Below are 14,514 nucleotides of genomic sequence, written 5' to 3'. Positions count from 1 at the left end.
CAACATCCGGAACTTCCGCCGGCCATTTCTCTCTCGTCCCGAAAAAACACGACGCATTGAAATATTTCTGGCTGAAAGCCTACCCACCACCACCCATGACCCAAATATGCGTTTTTTCCCCGAGCAATTCCACCGAGGCGGTTGAACAGATGGATCGTTGGACACTTTCGAGTATTTTAGGGATATTACCATTTTTTTCCACTCTGATCGAAAGTCTCGAACTGAAAATGCATAGCTAGGTGTACAAATATCCAACCGTGTTTCAGTTTTATTCATTTTTATTGAAAATTCACTGAAAATTTTTTCCTCAGATTTGCTGATTTATATTCTTTACTATACGGTGTGTTCGGTTTAAAAGTGCACACGCGATTATTTCCCTAAGTATTAAAAACTCAGAAAAAATATTTCAAACGAATATTGTATGGTGTCAAGAGGGATGACATACATACACTACCGGCCAAAAGTTTGGAATCACTGTGCATTGGAAGTTACACAGAAATTCCCAGAAACAATTCAGGCAGCTTTAAGAATTTTTTAACGAATTTTGTATCATTCAAATCAATCGATATGAGATAAATTGCAAACAATATCAATATCAGGTCTATGAAAAATTAGTAGCAGATTCAGTACTGATGAAAATTTGGTGGTGATTCCAAACTTTTGGCCGGTAGTGTACATATGTATCACGATGGAAACTATTTGGAAACTGTGAAGTTCACTTTTCAATTTTTAAATGGAACCCTATATTTTTTATTACATATTCTTGTAGCTGACGCCGAACCATTTTCAAAACACTACCTGAACATGTATTTTGCATATGCTGTTGTTGAGTTATTAAGCCTCAAAGTTGGCGTGCCGCAGGCATTATTGTTACCCGATGTACACTGCGCGGCTGTTGCACGGTTGGATTTTGTACATCATATTGGCTCTAAAAAAAGCCGATTTTGCGTGTGTAGGTGTGTTCTTCACTTTCATCTTCTACATATCCTCCATTATTAAAAATTTATTTTTGTAACTTTTTTAGGAATTTCTTTTCTACGTTTTTCGTGCACGCGCAGTAATTATACGGTGAACGCAATTCGATAACATTTTCGACCGGTGTACGAAAAACAATTTCTTTTATGTATCCCCACAGAAAGAAATCGCACGGTGAACAATATGGTGATCTTGGGGACCTCGGTCCACCACGTCCAATCCACTTATTATGGAAATTCTCGTTTAACCAATTTCGTACCGCTGAAGTGTAATGCGGGGGTGCACCATCTTACTGATACTATACGTTTCTTCTTTCACTTAGTGTCATGTTGTCCAACATACAGGTAGGAATATCTAAGAGTATTCCAGTTTTATTCATTTTTACTGAAAATTCTGAAAATATGTATAGAAGATTTCAAGGCGAATAGTGAAATATTGATGGTATCGCAGTGGTTAAAAAATTGGGCCATACTTTTTTTTTCTAGTCCCAGATTTTTCATAATATCTCTCTTCTCGAATGTACACCTACTGTTGCGCCGTGGACCTTGAGTTCAGGCGCAGGTTGATGATTGTTCTCGCTGGTTCGAGGTGTATTAAAACTTTGTTGTTGGGTTAGATGTTTTTTTATTTTGCTTAGATGTTTGTCCTTTTGTTAGATGTTGTAGATGTTTTGATGAATTCTTGGTTTGATTAGATGTTGTAGATGTTTTGATGAATTCTTGTTTTGATTAGATGCTTTTTAGATGTTTAGCTGAATTTGGATTGTTCGCTTCGTGACTGCGTGTCTCGTGCCCCCGTCTTACAGTGGTTGCCGGTTTTCAGGTATGTAGGTGTATATATAGACTGTTTAACTAACAGGGGTTTATGGCACGGATTCCAAGCGACGTTACTTTTGAGAAGTTTTTCTACAAGTTTTTGATAACAATATTCAAGCCAGGAGGGCAAATCCGGTTTATTACCTGATAGCCGCGGAAATTCTCCACTTCTGCGGGCCACATGGTAAGCCGGTACTTGCCTCTGCGCGCTCAGTAACGGTAAACATGCAATAAACCCGTAAAGTGGACGTTTCGGCAAGATCGCCACGCGGGGCTGACACCCCCGTTTGGGACCGTCTCTCCCTCTCTGCCAATGCCCTACTCTGCGGACCACGAGGCAGTGCACGAGGGCCTAGGAGAGCGGCTCTAGGAGGTGAAAGGCCCATGATTTGTCAACAAGGTAAACTCCTCATTTTGGCGAATAGAGATATATACAGCTAGTTCACGACATTCGGGCAGATTCTAATATACTTAGAAACAATCGACACCACTTTGAGCGCTCTAACACGCAATACTCGACATCTTGATACACCAGTGCGGTCCAGTCCGCAATGATCGACATCACTAATAAAGCGCGATCACCATTGCGACAATAAGTAGTTGGCACATACACGTGCAATAATTACCAACGCCAACCCGATCTTCCAACCACAAAGAAGCGCGGGAAGCTGCGTTAACATAGACATTAAGTCGGTTCTGATTGGTGGTTGTGTTATGGAGGTGGAAAACCTGGTGTGTTCTGCTATTGGTCGACGAAAGCTGTGACTTTTTGGGGTACCGAATTTGTTGTAAACCGGTAACGAATGTTTTATGGTCCCGAGTGTTTTGGGACCTATTATGCGTCCACGGGGGGTATATGCGGTCTGCCGGCCAAATGTGACTAAGTTGTTTATTGCTATAATCCGCCGAACCGAGACTTCGTTGCGTCCTAATCAAGTCGCAACACCTACGAATATTAAATCAAAAAAGAAAGGTAAATCTGGAAAGCAGCGGTGCGCCGAAAATCAACACGTGCTTTAAAATACACCGAAATTTTCCATCGAGAAATGAAAGGTAGACCACACTTCTCTACTCTCTCTCTCTCCCAACCAAATCTCGCGTTTGTTCTATGCACTGTGCGTTATACTTTTCACAATCGGTAAACCGATAACGGATTCCTACCATAAAATGAACTACATAGTGCCAACAACCCCACCCTCTAAATTTTCACACACACACATACACAGGTGCACAGGCGCACGTAAACGCAGGTGAACATCCCAATGCTTGTGGCACGTTTTTCGAGGATCGTCTGGTTGCAGCACATTGCCAGCCTCGATTTTAACGAAGCCGTGCGTGGCATAATAGCAAGGGTAGGCCGTTCAAAAAACGCTGACATACCGAATGGCCGTGTTAGCTTCTAATTTGCGTGATCACCGTGGCCTGTGCCACTCTCTTCTCTTCGTCAGACCCAACAACCATCCCTCTTTTTTTTCTCTCCCCTCTGTGCATATCGTTCTGCCAGCGTCGCGTATTAATCGAGTTCGTTCGTGTACGGGAAATAACGCGGTCGCGCAGTGTTTTGTAAGTGGCGCTCGGTAGCGCCGCACCACGAATAATTACACTCGACCGTCCTTCTCCTCGCACATCTCCTTCCCCACCCAACCTCACACTCTTCTCACGGCAGTCTGTACTGTAAATAAATTGAGCTGTAAAATATCCACGACTCGTCTCTCTCCGCGTCGATCATTCGTTCTGGAAAATTTCTAGCTTGCAAATCGACTGTGCTGCTTTTTCTGGAGATTAATTAATAAGAGCAAGTGCAATGTTGGAAATATGTGTGTGCAGAATTTGCCGGGAAATGGGGCATTTTTTACAGCCACCCGTCGAAGGAAATTATTTCACAGCCGCGCTCTCACGTAATTCAGCGAACCTCGGGGATCTGAAATTCGCCAATTCCATTTCAATATTAATAATACGCTCCTTTTCGCGCAACGTTCGCTTGTGTTATATTTCTTACGAGTTTCTTTTCTCTCTCTCTCTTCCTTTTCTCGAGGGAGGAAGTTTGTAAATCGAACGTTCGAATGATTTGGTAATTCGTGTGGCGTGTTGATGGTGTTTGATGCGAGCTCACGCAAAGACGGCGTTATTCAGAGAGTGACGGGGAATTATAAGTTTTTGTAGTGGAACGATTTTACCGAACGTAGTACTGTTTTTCACTTTTTCGAGTGTTTTAACGACGTTTCACTTTAAAAAAGTAAAGTTATCCTACTTATTCGAGTTATTTTCGCGTGAAGAATATTCTCGTTTAATTCTACCCTAATTTTATCCCTTTGTATTATTGTAGCGACAAAATTCTGCTACAACCAGCTGTGGATTTAAGTTTATTGTATTCCACTTCCAGTTTCAGAGCGTACACCATCCTGATGCGTCTAAAAAGAAAGGAAAGGTTTGAGAATTTTTTTCAGTAAACATGTTTTAGCTGCCGGGACCCGAAAATTGACAGAGATACGAGCAGATAAGTACTTGAAACCATGGTCAGGACCGTACAAAGAATTCTTCTATCCAGCGAAAGTCAAACTGATTCTAATATATTTACTGAAAATTGAGTTCAGCTAGGACAATTTAGGGTTTTTTTCTTCTGGGAAAAGCCGCATTTGGAAGTACGGTTACAAGATGCAGATAGAAAATGCAAAAGGATTGTGTAGCTTTAATATTAACATATTTTCCATTTGTAAATGAAATACCATTTTCTACTTGAAGTACCAAATCATATGCTACCATTCGTTTATTGTTGGAACCCTCAAACAGACTGCAACACACGGCCTTGAGTGCCGCAACATCAATCGGTGCCGATTCTTGAGAGTTTAATTTACGACCTCGCTATATCGTGGCCCCAACTATAACTACTGTATGAAAAGCTTCCATCCTTTTAGAGGATATAAATGTAACTTCCAGCGGTTTTCTCCAATTTGTAAAAGTAAAAATATTACAAAATGAAGCAACTATTGTGAACGTGTGAAATAAAACACTTTCCTTTATTTACAAATAGAAATGTATTACCTACAATGCAACGTGCGATTTTTTCGATATCCTGATTAATTACATTTTAGAAACGTTTAAAGTTGCTTTTTTTTTTACAAAAGGTGGTTTTTCTTCTTTAAACTGCCATCACTTCTACAATAGTTACAATTTTGGAGAAATTGTGCGCTATGTTGTAGGTAATAGATTACTATTTATAAGTAAAAAAAGAAGTTTTTATTTCGGACGTTCCAATGCTTGTCGACAGCGGCGGCCAGCAATCAAATGTTCTAGCAGAAGAGGTTTCGCAATTAATTTTTACTTTCTATAAATTGGAGAAAGAAGCTGAGAGTTACATTTATGTTCTCTGAAAAAATTGAAACTTTTTATTCAGTAGTTACCTATGATAAAAGATTCTCAAAGTTTACCTATTTTCAGACGTCTTAGTGTGTTGTGCCTCCTTAATAAAAGGTAAATAAAAGAATTCCCGGCTGCAACAGTGTTATTGTACCAGGTATAGGAGTTTTCGCCTCGATTAACGGAAAAATACCGACATCTTTCCGCGATTTGTCTAAAACCAACGGTTTCAAAGGAACAATTCTATCGGCAGCATCCGACGCAATATAAAAGTAATTTCATTTTATTGGACGGTCTTTATCGGGGCAATTTTTTCCCCTGCAACAAAAGTCTGCGCGTATCTCTACTCCGATGCTGGATCACAAGTGGAGAAAATACACGTAACGTATCTCTCTCTCTTTCTCTGTTACAGGAAACGAGATACTGTATCGCGATGAAACTGGAAATCTGTTGATCTATAATGTCACATCGAGGAAGCCAAGGAAAATCCTCGACTCGAGTAACAACGTGAGTACAGCGTGTTTTACTTCCAGTTACCGGGCTGAAAAAGAAATTGGTCTCGACGCGTTTGAGAAATAATCAGCCCACTTTCTTTGAATCAATCTCTCTTTCTTAGCATCTCGAGAATATCTTCTGCGAAACCTTCACAAGCCTTTGTATAATTGTTTCATTGAAAATTCTAAGAATCGTGTTTATTCGCAATTTCCATATGCATGGTCCGAATGCGTGGACAAAGTTCTAGAGGCGAATCGGTAATTTTCAAGTCACACGGCGTCATAGAGGGTTAATATTTGAAGTATTGAAAAGATTCTACTTTGTCAATTTGTTCTGATTGTACTATAAATTTTTTAATACTTTTCATATCTTTATTTCGTGTTCTTACTTTTCGTCGTTTCTTCATATAAAAAGACGTTAATCGTTAATTTCCAGGCACTGATCTCGAGCTTCGATCATCAGCTCTCGGCTGACCGGAAGTATCTGCTATTGGCTATCGATTACCAGAAGGTGAGCGACATAAAAAGGTTCATTTTCCTACGCGACAATTTTCTATGTCTTTCCGCCGCGTTATTACATTGTCGATCGTTGCACCGAATAAATTTCGACCGGGCTGACCGCGAAATTACCTTGTTCGATAGCTTTCGATCAATACTCTCGCACCTGCTGGTCGTTTTACATCGGTTCACAATAGTATGCTAAAATGATACGCGCAAATTGCTCGGACACATGCTCGTCTGCTGGATAAATATCATCGGATACAAAAATCATCGTGAAAAATTTGATCGACAGAAAAATAAGGGAAAACGGGAGAAAGAAATAAATGCGAAAAATAACTGTTGTAATAAGGTGAACTCCGAAAAGTGTAACTCGAGGTTTGTCGAAGTTTTTCTCTTCTCGTCGAATGAAACTAAGGATTCCGTTTTTCAAAGTTTTGTGGGACCCATCGTGGAGGAAACCAAAGACTACGTGATCCAATTTCACGAGGCCTCCGTTCCCGTTTGCCCAAAACTTCCCCTTCGCTTATGAAACCTGGCAATTTCATTTCGTGTATTTCATGAACGACGAATTTGTTCGTTCAACGAGATCGAATTATATTTCAGGGATACCAACTCAGGATTTTCCAAACATACAGTTCCTAGATTTCATGGAGTACCAATTCAGGATATCCCAAAAATAACGCCCCAAAATTTCAGGGGCACTAACCGAGAATTTTCTAAAAATGAACTCTGTAGATTTCACGGGGTACCAACTCAGGATTTTCCAAAAATTAACCTTCTAGATTTCAAGAGTACCCTCCCATAAATTTTCAAAAATAAGAAGGATTTTCCAAACATACAGTTCCTAGATTTCATGGAGTACCAATTCAGGATATCCCAAAAATAAAGCCCCAAAATTTCAGGGGCACTAACCGAGAATTTTCTAAAAATGAACTCTGTAGATTTCACGGGATACCAACTCAGGATTTTCCAAAAATAAAAACCCCGAATTTCAGGGGTGCCAACCCAGGATTTTCCAAAAATAAAAATCCCTGAATTTTAGGGATACCAACCCGGGATCTCCCAAAAATAAGTTCGTTAATGAATTTCCAAATTTCGAATTCGTTACCTCAAATATGTGTGATTTTACAATAGTTTTTATGAAAAGCATTCGAAGAGGATTCCATTATTTCTGATGAGTTTATTAATTTTTAATTACGTACTGAAGACGTAATGTAATATGTGATGTCAGATATCAATCCACTTCACGAGTTATAATAGAATTTCTAATTAAGTACTTCTTTAGTAGACCCAATATAAATTCCAAGATTTCCTGATAAAGAAATAACTGTTCGTTAATATCTTCAGGCCAACTGAGATAAGCTCTAATAAAACCAAAAAGAAATCTAGACGTTACGGTTGTTTTATCATCCTCGAAGTTTACATTTGCATTTAAATGAATCGAATTGGTGCAGTGGAAAGATCCTTACTTTTTTTTTTCTCGACAAAACGAAGCAAAGGAGGAGAGGGGAGGATCATTCGAAATTCAGCGTAAGACAAACATCGCGTGGCGAATTTCCGGTTTCGAGGTTTCGATTCCACCTTTTTTTCCCCACGCAACGACCATCGGCGATGTCTGCTTGCTTTGCAAACTCAATTACGCCCTCTCGTTATTCCGAAATAATCGCGGCATATGAAAGCGTGTGAGGGGAAGCACGTTGATTCGCGTCGCAATTCACGTGGAAAGCAGAAAAACACGCCGATGGATTTTGTTCGATCGATCAAGTACGCTTGATAATCGCGACCGTTTTAGAGTCGATTTCCGGCGAGTTCTCTCGCCGATTTGCACGATGTAACTTCCGGCAAGGCTGTGAACCGCCGCGCCGCTACTCTACACGGCCTTGTGAAAGTAAACCAATTTTCCGATGTTTTCCTGCCAGCGTTGGTTTTATCAAATTTCGAAATTATATCGAGGATGAAAGTTGGCCATTCACGGTATAGCATAGGAGCATGGACAGACGCGCGTATAGCGAGGGAGGGAGAAGGGGGAAACACTTCGCTCCGCGCGGCTTGGATTTTGAGGGCGTATCGAACGCAACGGTGGCCTAGTTCAGGACAGCAATAAACCAGAAAGATTGGCGGAAATTATGAGGTTTAAATGTTTCGAATTCGATCTGAAACACCGAAGGGAATGAGGAAAGTTTTTTAGATCTCTTTTTTGGAGCTGCGTGTTTTAATGACCTTAAACGTTAGAAAAGAAGCGATCAATGATCTTCATTCGAGGATCTTTTTTATCATCCCCGAACCATATATACTTCTCTAAGTCATTTTTGCTTATTTTCGATATCAGTGGGAATAATTTAGATGCTCGTTATAAATGAAATACCCTGTAGATAGATAGATATATTTTACTCCCGAAAATATTTGAATACTAACGGAACAACTTTAAACACGGTGCGGGCAAAAATATTCATAATATTTAAAATATTTTTGCTAATGTCTGAATATTTGCGTACCATAGTAATTGGAAAATATCGATTAATTTGTATTACAATGCGTAGTTTAACACATTTCGTAACGAAAAATCATAAACCCTAATACATGACTAGAAAGGTGAGCTTATACGGTGTCCGAATATTTTTGGGAGTAACTGTAGATAGAGAAAATTCTAAAAATTTTTCTTAAGAAGAACCATTGTCTTTCGGTTACTCTCTCGAGGAGAAGTCATTAACGACACCAGGTAGACAGATGGAGTAGTCATTGGTCGTGGAGTTTGGGCATACGCACGATATTCTTGGAACACGTGTTTCCCCGTAATTCCGAGTACAGAATGCTGAAGCACGCCGTGCGTGGAGCAGCAGGAGATACACGCTAAATACCATATAATACCTGACATGCATAGCGCCTACGTAGCCGGGCTGGGTATTGCAGGGTACTGTGTGTGTATCCTCGACTCCTCGCCATTCAGCACCACGCATAATCGACCAACAGGCTACCACCCTTACACACCGCTCGGCCCAATTGCATACATTATGGCCACTGTATCCACTGAATCTCTTCTACCCTTCAGCCTCGTCTCGCAATTGCCCCTCTCTCACCACTTATCTCCTCCTCGCAGCATCCTCCTCATCCTGCTCATCTTCTTCGTCTCTTCTCTCTGCGGTGAGTGGTGCTTCCGGTTCTATAGCTTTCGTTTGTTTCTGGCCAGTGTGTGGTTTATCGCGGAGGTATGTTCCTCGTGCTTTTGCATTCGTGTAATTTAGAACGTGCCATATTCATCGTTGAGATGTATTCACTGTTTCTTTTTTATCAGATATTTCAGGGTTCGTGTTTCATTGCTGTTACCTGCATTTTATCATTGTTATTGTGTGTGGAGGGATAGTAAACTCGAACGGACTTTGTTCTATACTATATTTATTAATATTAGATATCGCTACGTGCTACGCTAAGGATGTCGCTCAATCAATCGCTGGATTCATACTGCCTTTCGCTCCCTCGCATTCGCCCTAATGTCATCTTGCATACATGCACACTTTTCGTTAGAAGAAAACACACACGCACTCCTCGCCTGATTATTAAAACTAAACATTCGTTCAATATCTTTCGCGCTATCCCAAACACTCGACCTGGCACGTCGGTCCTTACCGCTCCGGTCATAGACCCTCACGCATTCACACAGACAACGCATTCATACAAACAACGCACTCACGCTCGGTCATCCCTACATTATTATTTAGGTGTGGGTAAAATACCTCTTTGAAATTTAGAAATGTATCGTACTAAGAGTAACCAGAAAGAATGACGTTCAAAAATCAAACCTGTAGGATGGAAAAGGTAAGATTAAATTTGACGTTTAGTTCGACAAACACTAATAGAATATATATTTTCAAATAAATGGGCGTATCACGGGATACGGAGTAAATGATACAATATGTACATATGTAGGAGAAAGAAATATATTTGGTAGAGAAAATACACTAAACGTCTACAACCCTGTCGCCTCTACGTCTCGATCCGAACTCCCATTTTCGTGTTCCCTGCCCTTTGTCTCAGCATCCACGCTCTTCTGTTCATACATTCTTCCTCGCTTCCACACGCTCACTCTCTCTCTCTCTCATTCGCACTTCGAGACTCCACGTGCAGCAGAACGCGTTTCGACTTCTCGTCGAAACTTCTCGAATCCCACGTATATTTTAAAGGCTTATGCATATAACACCGGGCGCAACAAGTTTTTTTTATCAGTGATGATCGGACGCAGCTCATAAGCTATATAGCGTCCCAAAACGCCGTAACTCTTCGACGCTTGGAAACGCTGACTCGCGGCAGGGCGAGTCTTATTTAGAGGAAAGAAGTCAACACGTTTTCGAACTAAAACAATTATTGTGTTTCTTAGACGCGTTTTCAATATAATGTGTTTCTAGTTCTCAACAGAATGCGCGTCTAGGCGTGTTCTCGGTAGAAATGCGCTTCGAGGGTGAAAACCTCCGCGCTTTATAGCACGGAGCCGTCCACACCCGACGTGGTGGTGGTAAGTGCGACGCGATGCGGAAGACGTCGAGCGATCATCGCTTTTGGCGGCCCATGCGACACAGGACCCAACGCGAGTCCCCTCAGCGAAGAAACGCTCGAGCCCCCTCGCCTCGGCGACCGCGGTCCCGTTTCGGTTCCTCGCGGGATCCCTTTGTCGAAGGCCTTATTGCGACATTGTAACACGGTTCCGCCGATGCCACGCGGCTCGGCTACGCACTCGTCCTGCCGGTCCTGCGTCACGGTGCTCGGGACCGAACAAGCTAAATATGTACGTCCTTTATCTCCGCTTTGCCTGTAAGGTGTTTCTTCTCCCAGATTCCTGCTAACCCTTGAGAATTTCGTCTGGCGTGCGAGGATTTATGTTACGTCAATTGCTACTGAGAGGCTCGGTGACTGATTTTACGGAATGGAAAACAACATGGGAAGACCTCTTAATGCGAATTTTTCTTTTACTATCGAAAATAGCTAAAAGTCATGTCTGCATCATAAACCTGCCATCGGTCTCTTTACGCAGACCTCGCACCCTCTGCTGCGGCCCCGTGTTGGCCGCTCGATCTCTTAAAAATGCTTACAGAGCAAAAAATATTATTCTAATTTTATTTGAAGAACAAATTCCATAATCATGTATCCTTAGAATTGACTGTAACGTTAAACAATACAATCGTCCTGAAACGATTAGAATAATACACAATTACCATTCACAAACACTACCGCAAACTTCTCTTAACCGAAAATTTCGGTGCAACGCTACCGGCATATTTATCTGAAGAACCGCTGCATCATCCATATTCCGAAAGCAATACCCGTGAGCTGTTTAGACGGGCTCCATTCCGTTCCATTTGTAAGACCTCGTCGCGGCGATGGCCCGGCGTCTCGTATTCAAATTCAAAATCCGATAGATTTATTTTAGAATCACGTTGCGCCGGCTGCGTCCTCCGCGTCGTCGTTTTGTCGCCGCGTCGCTCCCGCTCGTTCCTCCTCCCTTCATCCACCCTCCTCATCCTCTCTCTGATTCTGTATCTCTCTTTCTATTTGTCTTTTTAACTCTATCTGAATCTTTTCCTCTCTCTAACTCTCTTCTTCCCCCATAGCCTTTCTAATTCTCACTGACTCTCTCTGGCGCTTTTCCTCTTCCTTCCTGTCTTCGACTCTCTATCACTCTTTTCTTCTCCCTTCGTATCTCCGACTCTCTCTAATTCTTTTCTTCTCTCTTCGTCTTTCTAATTCTCTCTGACGCTTTTCCCCTCTCTCTCTTCCTCTTCTTTTCCTATTTGTCTGCATTTCGCCGTCGCCATCCTGCTATCCCTCCCGTGCTTTGGGTACATTTGTACGCGCCGCGAGCCCCTACCTTTCGGTCTGGTGTCCCAGAGGCCGCGTCTAGCGGCAACGAATTGCGGACCACCCTGTTACCGCTGCACGTGAAATCCTGAGTTATGTATGACCGTGCGCCGACCCACTGGATTTCCGAAGGGAGGATCCACTGTCCCCGTGTGAAGCACCTTAACGAGACACCGTGTCATTTGGATCATGATCGTTCCTCAGGCTGGCTCAAATGTCCACTTTTTTTTTAGGAATACCGTTTTTCGATGGAAATTTTCTATGAAATTCTTTTCTTTCTTATTATTAAGTGAAATATTAATATGGGCCATACTGTGACCAGTTGTTGTTTGACACTAGTGATTTAAATATAAGGTGATTTGCCGAGGATTTTCTTTGGTCCGTAGGAAAATGGAGATGGGATTTTTGATTCTGGATGTAAATTGAGGTGGCTGCTGAAGGATATTGGAGGAATACCTTCCATGGAATTTGTCGAGCTATTCCCTCCTATTTGTCTCCTCTATTTCATCCTGAATATATATGAAAGTGGCTCGAACTATAATAGAAGGAAAAAATTCTTAAAGAGATATCTCTTGTTCCATTGTTCATCGATGTAATAGTTAACAGTCAATGTATCCTTTATTCTAGACAATTTCTTAGAGTCAATACCAAAGAATCTACGAGAAAGTCATTAATAATAAAATTTTCATCGGACAACTAAATTTCTCTTAATTTCGTTATTCGGAAAAATATGGAACTGTTCCCAATCAAGGATTACAAGGCACAATTCTCTCAGCTCACCATCCAAATTCAAACCGAAACTTTTTCTATTCTCCCGATCACGCTTGCAAAACTCTCCGTCGAGGTTAATACTAGAAACTAGCACAGCCTATAAAATCGAACCGTACCATTGTGCCCCTCAATGAAGAACTCCGTGTTCTTACATCGCCTGGGGCGTCTTATCCCCTTCTTATAGCCAAAGGATCTGCCTAGTAATGAGAGTTGCCCGGAGCAGTGTCCTGCTTCTCGGGAAATCCTCTTAATTCGCGCGTTCTCGAATAGTAATTTTCAACCGTCCCCACCTTCCCCTTCCTTTTTATTTCTTGAAATTTCACAGAACAATATTCTAACCGACTGGTTGCTCGTTTTTTCTCTCATTAACCCTGCATACCATGGATATAGTGTACTGAATAATTTTCAACCCTGCCCAAAAGTTTTCCTACTCCCTTTTCTTATCGATAGTCATGAAAGTTTTGGAATTAAAAGGAAGCTGCGACGTGGCGTGCTTCGAGCAATATTACTTAAAAGGAATTCCAGTGAACTAAGTATTTACGATATGGCCGCATGATTGTGAGAAGCAGCTATCGTGGAAAGCTGTTGGTCCTCGATACCGAGCAGCTGCTGTTGAAATGCACGCGAACCCAAGGCAGCGGTTCTCAATTCAGGATTCAACGGAATACTAATGCATACGAGAAATGCTTCGCTTGCTGTGCACGACGCAGAACGGTCCTCTATCGTGGTCCTTTTGCTCGTTTTCTAAGTGAAATTACGATCCCTCGATGAACTTCATGTCCGATTCCATGGCTGTGCCAGCTGATCCAGTTGTGACGTCTTAATCTTGCCTTATAAAGCTTTGTCCTGCAAAGTTAAGAATTTTACTTTAGGAATCTTCTCTTTTTTTAAGAAATTTAACTTTATCAACCCTCCATTCAGGTTTCGTTTATATTAAAATTCAGCATATTGACAAAAGAAATAAAAATAAATGAATTAAAAAGATCTTTCCGTTCTGAAGAATTTGAATATTTTTATACTTGAATTTTTTTGGTTGGTCCTGCTTTGGGAACCTTCTGTTTTTCCAGAATTGTACCTTCATACTATGCACTGTAACTCCATTCGAGTTTCATTTATATTAAAATAAAGCAAGTTATCAAAAGAAATGAATTCTTAAATGAAACTTTTAGTTTTCAAAAGTGTTCACTGCAAAACTGTGTTGGAGCTGCTGGTCGATCGTACCAAAAAATGCTCGACGTACAAAAAGTCAATTTCATTACTGAATTTTTAATAAGATGAAGATAGAAAGTAGCATGACGAATCTTATGTATTAGTGTCTGAATTTGTAGCTGTCTGTCTTAAAAATTGTCTGTCTTTTAACCGTTTGAGTGCCCGAAATCTGACCGAAAAATACCAAGCGGCGCGATTGCGCTTCCTTTATTTGATATCGAAAAATGTCAAAAATTTTGTTTCGGACATTTTCACGGAATACGACTGTTTGGAAATAACGCGAAATGAAAGTAAAATTGTTTTTGTTCAATTTTTTATAAAAAAATAGATTATAATATTAGGTTGTCCGGAAATAAATTACGGTTTCTGTACATGAGGTTTAAAGACGTGTAGTTTTGCTTAGAATGAATTTATTTAATCGAAATAATTTCCATTAGATTCTATACACTTTTTCCAACGTTTTACAAGAGTTTCTATTCCATTACAATAAAAATCAGGAGTTCTAGAATTAATAAATTCCACGAAGGTATTTACAGCATCCTCTT

At 40.9% G+C, this 14,514-nt stretch overlaps 1 protein-coding gene across 2 annotated transcripts in view; it reads left to right on the top strand.

Annotated features, from left to right (window-relative positions):
* Positions 1 to 14,514, top strand: part of LOC108572313 (venom dipeptidyl peptidase 4-like) — a 321,177-nt gene that overhangs the window by 88,369 nt on the left and 218,294 nt on the right. For both annotated transcript variants that reach the window (XM_017934526.1, XM_017934525.1), the window contains 2 exons: positions 5,560 to 5,654; positions 6,078 to 6,152. In XM_017934526.1, coding sequence (XP_017790015.1) covers positions 5,560 to 5,654; positions 6,078 to 6,152 — 170 coding nt within the window. The remainder of the gene's footprint in view (positions 1 to 5,559; positions 5,655 to 6,077; positions 6,153 to 14,514) is intronic.

The sequence above is a fragment of the Habropoda laboriosa genome, unplaced genomic scaffold (assembly GCF_001263275.1).
Source record: "Habropoda laboriosa isolate 0110345459 unplaced genomic scaffold, ASM126327v1 scaffold65, whole genome shotgun sequence".
Taxonomy (NCBI): domain Eukaryota; kingdom Metazoa; phylum Arthropoda; class Insecta; order Hymenoptera; family Apidae; genus Habropoda; species Habropoda laboriosa.
This window is presented reverse-complemented; position numbering and strand designations above follow the sequence as displayed.